This window comes from Xiphophorus hellerii, unplaced genomic scaffold (assembly GCF_003331165.1).
Source record: "Xiphophorus hellerii strain 12219 unplaced genomic scaffold, Xiphophorus_hellerii-4.1 PGA_scaffold_66__1_contigs__length_299863, whole genome shotgun sequence".
NCBI lineage: Eukaryota > Metazoa > Chordata > Actinopteri > Cyprinodontiformes > Poeciliidae > Xiphophorus > Xiphophorus hellerii.
The window spans coordinates 167,769-180,858 of NW_022587641.1; the positions used below are offsets into that span (position 1 = coordinate 167,769).

At 42.2% G+C, this 13,090-nt stretch overlaps 1 protein-coding gene across 2 annotated transcripts in view; it reads left to right on the plus strand.

Moving 5' to 3' along the window:
• LOC116716552 (protein phosphatase 1E-like) overlaps window positions 1–12,836 on the plus strand; it is a 42,347-nt gene extending 29,511 nt beyond the window's left edge. For both annotated transcript variants that reach the window (XM_032557375.1, XM_032557376.1), the window contains exons 3-8: window positions 2,041–2,162; window positions 2,606–2,805; window positions 4,062–4,250; window positions 4,975–5,118; window positions 6,649–6,742; window positions 8,795–12,836. In XM_032557375.1, coding sequence (XP_032413266.1) covers window positions 2,041–2,162; window positions 2,606–2,805; window positions 4,062–4,250; window positions 4,975–5,118; window positions 6,649–6,742; window positions 8,795–9,648 — 1,603 coding nt within the window. In that variant the 3' untranslated portion in view covers window positions 9,649–12,836. The remainder of the gene's footprint in view (window positions 1–2,040; window positions 2,163–2,605; window positions 2,806–4,061; window positions 4,251–4,974; window positions 5,119–6,648; window positions 6,743–8,794) is intronic.
• The last annotated feature ends 254 nt before the right edge of the window (window positions 12,837–13,090 follow it).

Genomic DNA, 13,090 nt, shown 5'->3' on the forward strand with positions numbered 1-13,090 from the left:
ACTTCAAGTTATTAAATAGGAGGAGTTGTCTTAAAATTCAGTCAGTTAGCTTCACTTTGTGTTCCTGTTAGCTTAACTGTGTGCTGCTGTTAGCTTCACTTTGTGTTCCTGTTAGCTTAACTGTGTGTTGCTGTTAGCTTCACTTTGTGTTCCTGTTAGCTTCACTTTGTGTTCCTGTTAGCTTCACTTTGTGTTCCTGTTAGCTTAACTGTGTGTTGCTGTTAGCTTCACTTTGTGCTGCTGTTAGCTTCACTTTGTGTTCCTGTTAGCTTCACTTTGTGTTCCTGTTAGCTTCACTTTGTGTTCCTGTTAGCTTCACTTTGTGTTCCTGTTAGCTTCATTTTGTGTTCCTGTTAGCTTAACTGTGTGTTGCTGTTAGCTTCACTTTGTGCTGCTGTTAGCTTCACTTTGTGTTCCTGTTAGCTTAACTGCGTGGTGCTGCTAGCATAGCTTGTCTATAAATATTTAATTTCCCTCTGAGCAAATGTTAGCTTCACTCAGTAGTTTATATCTTGACTTCAAATAGCTGTTAGCTTGAGTCTGAGTCATACATGAACATTTCTATCACATGCTTCAAAATACAATCAGTCTGATGTTTATCAGCTTCAGGTATGTTGTAAATGCTCTGGACTTCTCCACTCCAGCTCATACTAATAAATAAATATTTATTTATGCTAACGTTTACGTCTGGCCTTCCTGTCTTATTTAAAAGCGTCTGCGTATTTGAACGATTCCAGCGTTATGGATGAAATGAGCTCATTCGCTCGTCTCTGTTGGCAGAAACATGCAGGCTTGAGTTCCTTACAGATGTTGAGGCTTAGCGCTGTGAGAGTTTTCATTAATTAAACTCGTGATGCATGAGCCTCTGAAGGCCTTTCACACTGGATGCAGCAGAATTACAAAGTGTTGTGCTCAGAAAAAACATGTTCATTTATTATTTGGAAATTAAATGCAATGCAGCCTTTGAGGATTCTGCTGGCCTGCTAGGTTTCAATTAATATGAACCAGAATGAACTGAAGAGGAAGTGCTGATTAAAGGTTTCCTGTTGAGGGCAATGTGGCTTATTCCCACTCGGAGGCCGTTAATCTACCAACATTTGCCTCCAGAGTGAGTCTGTTGCCAGAAATGTTGCTCTTTGCTTTGAAACATCTGGTTCCTCTCCATGCCTGTCCAGTCTTTGTGACAGAAACATTTCCAAGCAACTGAATTTGTTGTGGCAATCTGCCCAGGGTGTTCCCCGCAGTCCTGCAAAGACGAGCCGGTTCAGGCAATTATTGGACAAAGGAATTCATTTGACTTTATTGTAAATGAAATATGTAGGAGATTTCCTTCAGGCAGCTGATCAACACGATGCAGCAACAGGTGGAGGAGGGGCAGCTCTGTGTAAAAAAGATTCCAGGAAAATTTTCTCTAGCATCTTATTAAGATGGCTATAGACCAAAACATGTCGGAAAATATTTGAGGTTTTGATAATCTTGTGTTTGGTAACTGGAACCGGCTGATATTAAAGTAGTTTCATGTTTTGTCTATTTAATTTTTTTTTAAGTTTTGTTGGAGTGTAAATATTAACGTCCAAAATAAATCGATGGCATCCGGCAACAAGCCAGTTACCAATAATTGTTTATGAGCTGAACCGAGCAGCTCAAGGAAACAGAAGTTTGCAGTTTTATCGTTGCTATAGCAACAAGGCCATACTAACTTTGTTCCACAGTTTTAACCATTTTTATGAGTTTAAGGACTTGAGATCTGATGCGGTTTATCTGCCTGGTTTTAGTCAGAACGGCAGCAGCAGCTGGAGAACATCGATTTGTCCAGTTATTGATCAATCATTGACTAAATTAGTTGATGATTATTTCAATAATCAATTAATGTGATTAATGGTTTCAGCCTAGATTGAAGGTAAATGGATTCCACATTCGGACCCGATCAATACCACACCAATAAACTCCATTGATTGATTGATTGGTTGATGGATTTATTAATGTATTGATTGATTATTGATTGATTGAGGGATTGATTACCAACCTGTCTCTCCACAGTAACTGCCCCTGCTCGCTGGCAGCCGCTCTGGCCCGCGCCACCGCAGACAGCCTGCTCCAGTCCGATCTGTCCATCCAGAACCTCAACAAGGCCGTAGAAGACGGCGCCGACCCGTTGCCACGTGAGTCGCCGGGGAATCGCTCTCTCAAACAAATTAGGTCTCCCTCTCAGTTCGTCCCTCACACTCAGCCACGAACCTCCAGGGCCGCGTCCCACTTCTCCTCTCTGGGTGCATTAAGAGGGATTTGACCACTAGAGGGCGATAGGACGTTCAGTCACAGTCGGACGCCGCGGCATCGTGAAACGGCGTCCCTCGTTTATAGATCAGCGAATATTTTACTCACATTAATGTATTAATCTGTTTTGTTTCTCCTACCTAATCTTCAAAATGAAAAACAAACTATTATGCAACGCTAACATTTTGAAGTTTTGGTTCTTTGTTCTCTCTGTTGTCGCAAACACTTAAAAAAAATGTTGCTTCCTTCCAAGCTTCCAAGTGCTTTTTAATGTCTTTTGCAAGTGAGGAGAAAAAGTTTCTCCTGACTGGTTGTGCGTTGGTTGCAGAGATGGAGTCGGTGAAGATGGCGCGGTTGGTTTTTAACAGACTGTTTGAGATTTGCTGCCTGTGGCAGAAGGAGCTGCCGTTCCGCCGCCGCCCGCAGCCGTACTACGAAACGTCCATCCACGCCATCAAGAACATGAGGCGCAAGATGGAGGACAAGCACGTCATCATCCCCGACTTCAACACACTCTTCAACATTCAGGTAAAATTGATTTACGCCAGTTCATTTTCTTAGTCATTTTTAGAGGATATTTATTTATCAGATGTTATAAGCTGCTAAAATGTTAGTTGTTAGTTTTGTCTGGATTCAGCTGTGCTGCACTAAAACTAGAGAAACATAAATAACAATAAAAACCACAAACTGATCAGAGCAAAAACTAAATGAAAACCAAAACATTTCTCTGAACAAAGTTGTTTTTCCAAACCTGACAGTTTTACAGAAAGAAGCCAAGACATTTTTAATAAACAATAATCAATCATCCATGCAGGAAATTTAATCCATCTTGATTTTTCCCGCCAACAGATTTGTTTGTTTTTCACTTGGATTTTAAAAGAAAACATGAAATAACTGATCTTGTTGAATTTTTTTTTCATCATACCTGATATAGCTGCTCCCAACGTTTTCTCGCTTCTTGATGAAGGTGCAACACTTTGACTGATGGTTTCAAACGTTTTATTAAATGAATTTTTTGCCGCATAAACGCCCAAGACCACCATGAACACTGCAATAAAATACACGGTGACAAATATACATCAGTAAAACCGTCATGTTCCCTTATATGAATTGTTCAAATGAAACTTATTACACATATACAAACACAAGAATATTCCACTCAATTGTCCATACTGTATGCCCCTCCAACCAGAAGGTTAGGAGTTGCTAGAAGTCCATTTATTCCCTATTTCAGTTCTTTGTCTTTCCTATTGCCGCTTGCGCACACCAACTGAGTATGAAACGAAACTTACAGTCCTCTATCGAAAGCATCACGTGACCAAGTGATGGCCTAATTACTGATGTGGTCAGATGACGCCACCAATCAAACAGTACCCCCCAAAATATGCACAAAAAATGCCCATGTGACTACGTTCGCTACACCTGAGCTCTACATTTTGATTTTCTAACTGGAAATATAAATATTCACCAAACAAACATGCAGATATTTGTTTGCATGATGGAAAAAAGAAAGAGCCACGATATGAAATCAGGTGTTGATCTGAGCAGCACTTTAGCAAGGCCAGTAGCTCCATGTAGCATTTCTACAGAGCTGCAGCTCTATAGAAATGCTACGCCCTAACCACCAGGAGTCTGTAGAGGCTATTTTAAGATCAGGGTCTATAGGTGCCGCGGTATTAAAGCTGCAGGTCAGCATGGCGTCTTCCTCTGCTGCTGCTTTTCCCACAGTGAGAAACTCATTGACTGAATGTCAGAGCTGAAGCTTTTCTCTGTTTGTCTCCCAGGATCAAGAGGAACAGGCGTTCTTTGCTGTGTTTGACGGACACGGCGGCGTGGATGCAGCTATTTATGCCGCCAACCACCTTCATGTCAACCTGTTCCACCAGGAATCCTTCAGCCAGGATCCCAGCGACGCTCTGTGCCGCGCCTTCAAGCTGACTGACGAGCGCTTTGTGAAGAAAGCCTCACGAGAGGTACCCCTTCCCTGACCTTTAACCCCGACCCGTCCTCCGTCAGAACCCTGTCTGCTTTTACTCACAATGACGTTTTTATTTTTTACAGTGTTGTCTCATCTGCAACCAACGATTATTTTTGTAATTAATTGGATAAAAATGGGCACATTGGGCAGATTTTTCATTCCAATGTTTTTCTTCAATATTAGAAATACATTAAAAGATGCAAATAAGAAACGATTTTTTAATGAAAAAATGAACATTTTATTACCTAAAATGCAATGACAGCTTTTGATCATTTATAGCAAACGATGAATCTGCAGCTTAAAATCCTCCAAACATGAGAAAAGTTCAACATGCTGCATTTATGACCTGGGGATTATTTTTTTAATAATTAGATAGATTAATAAATTTATTTTCTTTGACAGAATTCGAACTTGGTGAAGCTAAAACTGATCCTAAAGTTCTGGATAAGGAATATTTACAAAGAAGGTTTTTCAACTTGAATACAAAATGCATAGATTGTTTCTACAGTTTTGGTTCAATAACTGCTGAGTTTTTTCTTTCCACTCCAGTTTATTAATGGATAGCAAATTAGTTGACAATCGATTTATCGTGATTAATTTGATTATTCGTTTCAGCCCTGGTTTTGAATGTGTCCTGTTTTACTGCTTACATTTATTGGCTAGAGATGATTAAGTCATAAGTCGGTTGCAAACCCAGTTCTCCCGTGTGTCTGCGGCAGCACCTGCGCTGTGGAACCACTGGGGTGGTGACTTTCCTGCGAGGCCGGACGCTGCATGTCGCCTGGCTGGGAGACTCCCAGGTGATCCTGGTGCGGCGAGGGCAGGTGGTGGAGCTGATGAAGCCACACAAACCAGACAGAGAGGTGACGCACGTCTCTTCCTTCACAGAACAAGCAAATCGGTTTTCTGTAAACTTAGCAAAGAGCCGCTGCTAAAGGAAAATGTCCAGTGGTTGTCAGGGGAAAGTCAGTCATGAATGGTAAAATAATGTCTGGGAGCTCAGATAAGTTGGAACCTAAGATGCAAAATTCACTTCTTCCATGTTTTTGTTTCTCCATTTTGGGTTTTAAAAAAACTCTCAGATGTTCTTTGGCAAAAAGTTTGTTTTAGTGTCTGGAAAATGAAACGGATCAAAAACTTTCCATTGTTAAGTCAAATGCCGTTACATAGCAACCACAGCTGATCTCCAGCCCCGTTACCTAGCAACCTAGTTTAGGCCTGATCTCCAGCGGTTGGTCAGCTGGTTTTCCCACTGTACAACGGCTGCTGGAAAAGACCCTGAGAGTTTAGTTGTTGACTTGCTGCATTGTGGTTGATTGTGCAGGAGGCTCCATTGATGCTTTTCAAAGACGTATGGTTGTATAATTGTGCATATGTTGGGAGTGTAAACGTTGATTTGGGGGCATGGCCAGCAGCAGCTTGTCTGGATTTAAAGGGACAGAGACGCTAAAACAGCTCAGACTGAAACCTGATTATCTAAGAATAATTTAGTCTAAAAATATAATGAACGGGGTTTGAATAGGCCATAGACAGATCCTGACCTGTTCAAAGACACATAATTGTTCATCTTTTTCTCAGTTTTTATATTCCAGTTTTTATATTTGGGATCTGGTTGAAGTTTCTGAACCTTAAATAAAATGACATTCAGCGACTGGCTGGTTCAGTTTGCATTATACTGCCTTATTTTTAACAGCATATTGGCAGCAGAGCTTTCCTCTAGTTCTGTTCTTAGTGCTCAGTATCATGAGGCAGCTGTTGGGTTATGGTCACAATAAATCGGCCAAAAAAATATGAATCTGATCCTATCCAACAATCATGTTTTCCTCCATAAAGGTCTGAAAAGCAGCTGCTGCTCCTGTTGCTGTGCTGGGAGAAACAGTCGGTAAACAGTCAGCTCACTGTTTACCGACCATGAAAACGCCACCAGGTTCTATAGAAACTATCATACAGAAGTGTTACACTGTTAGCTTGGTCAGCTGAACAAATTCTTTTAGATATTTTATGGAAATAAATAATGTTTAGAAATATGTTCTCAGCTAATGCCTATAAAATAACCTGTGAAAACAAACATAAATTTGAAGTAACATGGCTTCCAGGTTTTGTCTTAAAGTGTAAGTTATTTGCAAAACTGTCCAGATATCTAGAATAAAAAATAATTCTTTTTCAGCCCCATTGTTCTTGATTTTGAAACGTCTATCATCGAGGTTTTCTTGGCATCTTTCCATTTTAAAAATTGCACTTTGTATTTTCAGTCCAGAAACAGAAGCGCTCTTTGACCCCAACCCAAAAAACATCAATGTTTTGAGTGGACCGTTCCTTTAAGTGCATAAGGAGGCAGATGGAGAAATCGCAGATTGACGTTCTGCAGATGATGAGCATCTCTTTGTTTGCAGGACGAGAAGCAGAGGATCGAGGCTTTGGGAGGATGTGTGATTTGGTTTGGCACATGGAGGGTCAACGGGAGTCTGTCTGTATCCAGAGCAATAGGTACAGTAAAGTTCCTGCAGTGCATTGTGGGAAGGCAGTACTCTTCACCTCAAATGTCAAAGTACACATAAGAAAACTGGCAGGAAGCAGTAGCAGACTTTGCTGCCTTCAGTCTAACCCTAAACTTGATTTAAAGATTTGCAGTTAAACTGAAATTAGGCCTGTCACGATAACAAATATTGCTGAGCGATTGTCTCAAAAATTATTGCGATAAACGATAATATTGTTTGAAGACCATTTTAAGCTGATTTAATGGTAATGACATAATAATGCAAGCGACATCCTGTCAAAAATAGACACACTTTATTTTCAAAAGAACATTTAACACTGAGATTGCTAAACAACACAACCAAAACCAAAAATAAAATGGACTCTCATTAACAAAAAATACAGTTGAATAAAAACTAAACAACATCAAACCAAAGCGGAAATAAAAAAAGAGTGCAGATTATGAAGTCTGTAAACTATCTGACCCTTCAATAATCATTAGATTCAGATATCTGATACCCTGATCCAATAGTTCACTCCTCCCTCAATCCCAGTTCAAACAAGATATTTTTTTTGCCCAGATTTTCCCCTCATGGCAATCTTTGAACGACCAACGTTCTAAGATTGTCGCTTGCATCCTCCTGTGGTGTGTTCCCACTGATCGGGTCCAGTCGGTGGAGCGTCGTGGCCGCTCCCATCTAAATCATTCATATTCAACCTGTTGGATTGTCTTAGTCAGTTAATCACTGCAGCGTTTGGGCTTTTCCCCGACTGGGAGCGAGAAGGCAGCCCGTTGAATGTGACAGGTAGCCAACTCTTCCTCCCAGCTTTCTGAGGGGAAACATGGAGGGGAATCCCAAACAGCTGACACGGCACAAAGTCCAGTGGAGATGATATGTGGAAACAACATTAATGTTTATTCAACATTTTGTGAGAGAAATATCCACAGAAATGACCAGGAGAGCAATTAGAGTGGAATTGCTACCGAAGTCTTATCCAACCGTTTTTCTTTTTGTTGCATCTTTTATCGCTTAAAATAAGCTCACTAACTATCGCTATTGCTTCCATGTTTGTTCACTCTAAATTCATATGTGATATAGTGGGTTTTGACAGGATTTTCTGTCTGAAATCTGAATGTCGGTGAGAGAAATCGGTTCTTGTGGTGTGTTGCTCTTGCCGTGTGGATGGACACACGGCCCGGTCGAACCCGATACACCTACGATTTTTGTTGGCTAGTGTCTCTCAGGTTTTGAAAATGGGGTGACGATCGGCCGACAATTCTAAGATCGCGTAGAGTGAACTGGGCAATAAGGAAATGCCCAGTTCTCTCAGTGTAGAGCACCGGAGTTGAGCCTTTTTTCATCCAGAGTCATCAATAGACCGAGAAAAAGGCAGGAAGAAACGATCAAATGAGGTCGATAACTTTCAGCTTTGTGCCATTAATTGATTTATTGTTTATCGCGACAGGCCTAGCTGAAATCCAGATTTTCTGTTTGTCATTTTACTTTTTATGTTGTTGATGTGAAACAAGCGTCATAAAGAAAAAGCCAGATGTAAACAACGTGTGAAAATTAGGAATATGAAATTATGAACGCCAGGCCAACACTGAACCCGCTTCTCCACTGAAGTTGCAGTCAATGTTGCACAAAAAGCCGTTGCAGTTAGTTGTGGAGCGCTGCTGTGAGACGGCTGCGTTCTTCTTCTGCAGGTGGAAGTCTGATTACAGCCGACAATATCGTGTTGAATGATATGAATGAGCAAAAAAACAAATCGGATTTCAGCTGAAAACCTGCTGTGTGATTGGAGCCTGTCGCAAAAACAGGTTTCATTTCAGTAATGGCTCTAAAGTCAGTATACAAAAGAGATCATTTTGGCCTTTTAAAATAGAGTTCACAGAACCTTTTCCAAATAAAAGTCTATTTTAATGGTTTAATAATTACAAATGGAGGCTCCAGATTTCAGTGCAAGTCAACAGAAAACCAGATTATTTGACCTAACACGCGTTAAGCGTCAGGCAATCAAAAAAGTCTTCTAGACAATAATATAACCTGATTGTTTTGACAGGCGACTCGGAGCACAAGCCGTACATCTGTGGGGACGCCGACCACGGCATCTTCCCATTGGACGGCTCAGAGGACTACCTGATCCTGGCCTGCGACGGGTTCTGGGACACGGTGAGTCCCGACGAGGCAGTGCGCGTCGTCAGCGACCATCTGCAGGAGAACGCCGGCGACACCACCATGGTGGCCCACAAGCTAGTGGCCTCCGCCCGAGACGCAGGCTCCAGCGACAACATAACTGTCATAGTGGTGTTCCTGCGCGACCCGCGCTCCCCGCCGCCCGCCAGCACGGAGGACGAAGAGGAGGGCGGGGCGGAGGAGCCGGTGGAGGAGGAGGAGGTCACCGAGGTGGAGGAGGAGGAGCAGGAAGAAGAGGAGGAAGAAGATGAAGCAATGAGAGTAGAGCGAGACGGAGGCGAGGGAGGCAGCGCCGCAGACGTGGGAGGAAAAAGCCGCGGCGGCTGGCCTCTGCAGCAGTGCTCGGCTCCAGCGGACCTCGCCTACGAAGACCGGACGGACTCATTCACGGACAGAACCAGCCTCAGCTTGCTGGGGCCGTCGCTGGAGAGCCACATCAGCCCCAGCAGCTACCGGGGAGCGCGCCCCCTGAGACGCAGGCCGCGCTTCCCGTTCCAGCAGCCCGGCGCCGCCGGCTTCACGGACCCACTGTGGCCCCAAACGGCCGCGCTTTTAGGCCAAGCCTCCAGGCGAAGCCGCGTCAGCCGCCGATCGGGTCGTAGGTGGCCGAGCAGATCCAAAGAGCTGCTGGGTCTGATACCGTCGGGCCACACGCAGAGTTCCGCCCCCAGGAGGCCTGGAGTGGCAGTGCCTCACCGACCCTATGATGCCACCATCTGAAGGGAGGCCGCGCCCTCTGCTGACCCCAAGTGGCGTTTCTGAGTGACGCCGTCTCTCAAGAGCAAACTCTGATTGGCCAGATCCCACTGCAGAAATGTGTCCAAAATTATCATCATTATTAAAAAGTTGAGCAACAAAATAAGAAGCTGAGGGTTCAACTTTTTCAGAATAAGTTAAAATTTTTGAGTGATGTATTTAAAATTGTTTTGTTTTGAACTATTTTTCTTAGTGTCACATTATTTCAGGAACTAAAACGGTTTTTGTTTTAAAGTATCAACATTCATCCCTACCTACTTATAAACGCCTGAAAAATGGCTCCTGTTTGCTACTAAAACAGAAGCTCTTATTTTGAAATGTAAGCAGACTTTCTCTGTTAAGAGAAGGCACTATGTAGACGCAACTAACGGCGCTAATGCTAACACAAAATGTCCGCCGTTATCCCATCAAAGTGCTTAAACTGTAACTAATCCCAAAGTCTTTTCTGGGTTACAACAGCAAGCCTGCGTAACTAAGAAAATAAAGGACAGTTTGATGCCAAAGACGTCAGCTAGCAACATTTAAAAAAGAAAATCTAGTGACAGATGTTAATTTGGTCCAATCAGGTGTGGCTCTTGAGAAACGCGTTGCTTTGGAAACGCTGCTTCACCTGCAGAGACTCCCGTCTGTCTGAAGGTTCAGCCAAACCAAACCGTTTCCGTGGTTCTTCACTTCTCCCCTTTGCCTTCAACCACATATTTCTTTGATAGTAAGTAGTTGTGGCTCCTGCAGTCATTCTGTGATAATCAGTGGATGTTAGAGGACCGCTACTCTGTCCGAAACGTTTCTCACTGTAAGCTGAACACTAACCTGCTGCCGCTTTAGACCCAAACATCCTCTCTGTGACCTCTGACCAGCCGGTATGAAGCCAGAGCTCCAAATGCTGGACAGTCGGATGTTTTCACAGGTTGAATGTAACGTAAATGTTTTAAAAAAGCCACTGTAGTTCTACCTGCATGTGGAGCAGAGCGGTTACTGCAGACAACACAAATAAAGTCGGAGCTGTCTCACTTCAGGAAAAAGAAACAGAAATTTCAAGTAAATTGTGAAATCAGTCTCCTGGACTCCAACACCTGATATTAGTTTAGTTAGAGTTTAGTTCTGTTTTGGGCTGTGAACGCCTCAAGTGATTAGAAATATTAACTTCCATTCATTTATTTCTGTGCCTCTGTAGAGAGAAGTTATTTCCTGAACTTCTCTCTCACAGCAGCTCATGTTAACTCATTTTGTTCGGCATTCAGTAATGTAATAATTTAGTGTATCTCACCACACTCGTACGTTTTTAAAGACTTGGATATTGTAACCATGGCGACGGCTTTTTCATTGTAGACACTTTCACAAAAACACAACAAATCCAGGAAGTATTCGCATCTCTACGTGTTGCAGGGAGAAACTTTCCTCGGTCCAAGAAATCTTCCTCATTTTAGCAAGATGAAAAAACCCAAACCCTCATTAAAACCAAAATCTGTTCTCTTAAATAAAGAAAGTTGTTGCAGTAAAACAGTGAAAATCTCTTCAGATTTTTACATGTCGCCTGGAGGAAACATGGTTAGTGTCTTTTTAACAAGTCGTAATCGGTCAGAGGAGTGAATTTGGATGTTTTTTACGATCATGCAAACGTCAACATCGGACGAAATGAGTCTGGATTCGCTTCTAGCCAGAAACACGCAACAGTAACATTTTCTCTTTTGCAAGATTTTAAAACTTTCCTCAAAATTCGCTTGACGATCGAATGACAACATCCAATCTGCACTTTGACCTGAAGCGTAACGAACCCACTCCCAAAGCCAAGCCCCGCCCCTGGCCAGCAAAGTGGGCGGAGCCAAGAGACACGTGAGGGAGGGGCTGCGATCAGAACGCAGCAATCACTGGTGTCGACTCGTCCACTGTGTCGCTAAATTGATCCATTTTTCAGACAACTGACTTTTTTCAAAACTAGCGAGTGATAAATCCAGCCTAACCTCAGTGTTGGAGGTTTTATTGGCGACAGTCCTGAGCCAGCAGCGAGAGCCGCCATTAGTCACAGTTAGCTGTCATTAGCCACTGTTAGCTGTCATTAGTTGCTGTTAGCCATAGTTAGCTGTCATTAGCCACAGTTAGTTGTCATTAGCCACAGTTAGCTGTCATTAGCTGCTGTTAGCCACAGTTAGCTGTCATTAGCCGCAGTTAGCTGTCATTAGCTGCTGTTAGCCACAGTTAGCTGTCATTAGCCGCAGTTAGCTGCCGTTGGCTCCTCCATCTTCCTCAGCACTGCAGCCAGTCTGAACTGTTCCACTCTGTCAATATTGCAAATAAACCACAGATTTGTAAAGTTGTGTATTGATCAATGGTCACCAGTCACCATGGCAACGCTAGCCACTCCAGCTCCTGACCCGTCCAGGGAGGAAGCGCTGTGCTTTTATACAGGAAGTGATGAAGTTTTACTAATCTGCTGCAACCAAAAGAAAAATTCAACGTCACCGTTTGAGCCAAATAAATCCAGATAAGAAGAAAAAGTCAAAATAATCAATTTGGACAATTTATCAAACAAAAAGTCGACTTGGGCGAGTTTCACTTTCTGCTCTCATTAAACCAGATGCTCTTTAGCTCAACTCTGAGTACAAAAGTGTATGAATACTTATGCACCTATAATGTTTAATTTGTACAACAGAATACTAGAAAATAAAACCATTAAATTAGTAGAATAATGTCAGAGTATTACGACTTTATTCTGGTTTGATTATTCCCAATCGTTCTCTTATCACTCTTGTTTTACTGTCAATTTATCCTTGTATTATTTTGACTCTATTCTCATGATTTTATAGTTTATTCCTGTAATTTTGTCTTTTTTATTTCTTATTAGTATGTCCCAAATGCTTGGTAGGAAAATGTCTTTATAAATGTCCGAATATATATATTTTTCCTCTTTATGGCCGATTTTAGTTCCATTTTTTCTCCGAGGAATTTCTTCAAATAGGTTTTAGAAAAAGTTTCCAAGTTCAAAAACATGGAGAATACAAAGAGGTGTGAATAACGTCTGCTGGCACTTTACATTCTGATTAATATTTTCCTTCATTGCCACTAACAGATATTGGACCAAATCTTTCTGTCCATCCTGGAAAGAGAAATATTCTGTGATTTTGCTCCTTTCTTATGAATACAGAGTGAAAAATGTCCTGCTTCTGGGAGGTGGATGCTAAATGACGCTAATGGCTGATCCTGCTTCTCTCTGGATGATTTGCTTTCATATGAGACTGCAGACGCTGTTCTGCCGCACCATTCAGTCAGTGACCCAGCAATTATCCTGCAACAATTTGTCTACTCTTAAAAGCATTAACTGTCGGATTATGAAAGATTAGATTTCACTTACCTGAATAAATGCCTCATGCAGTCCAGATGGGATGTCCTCTGGGGTTAATGGACTTTT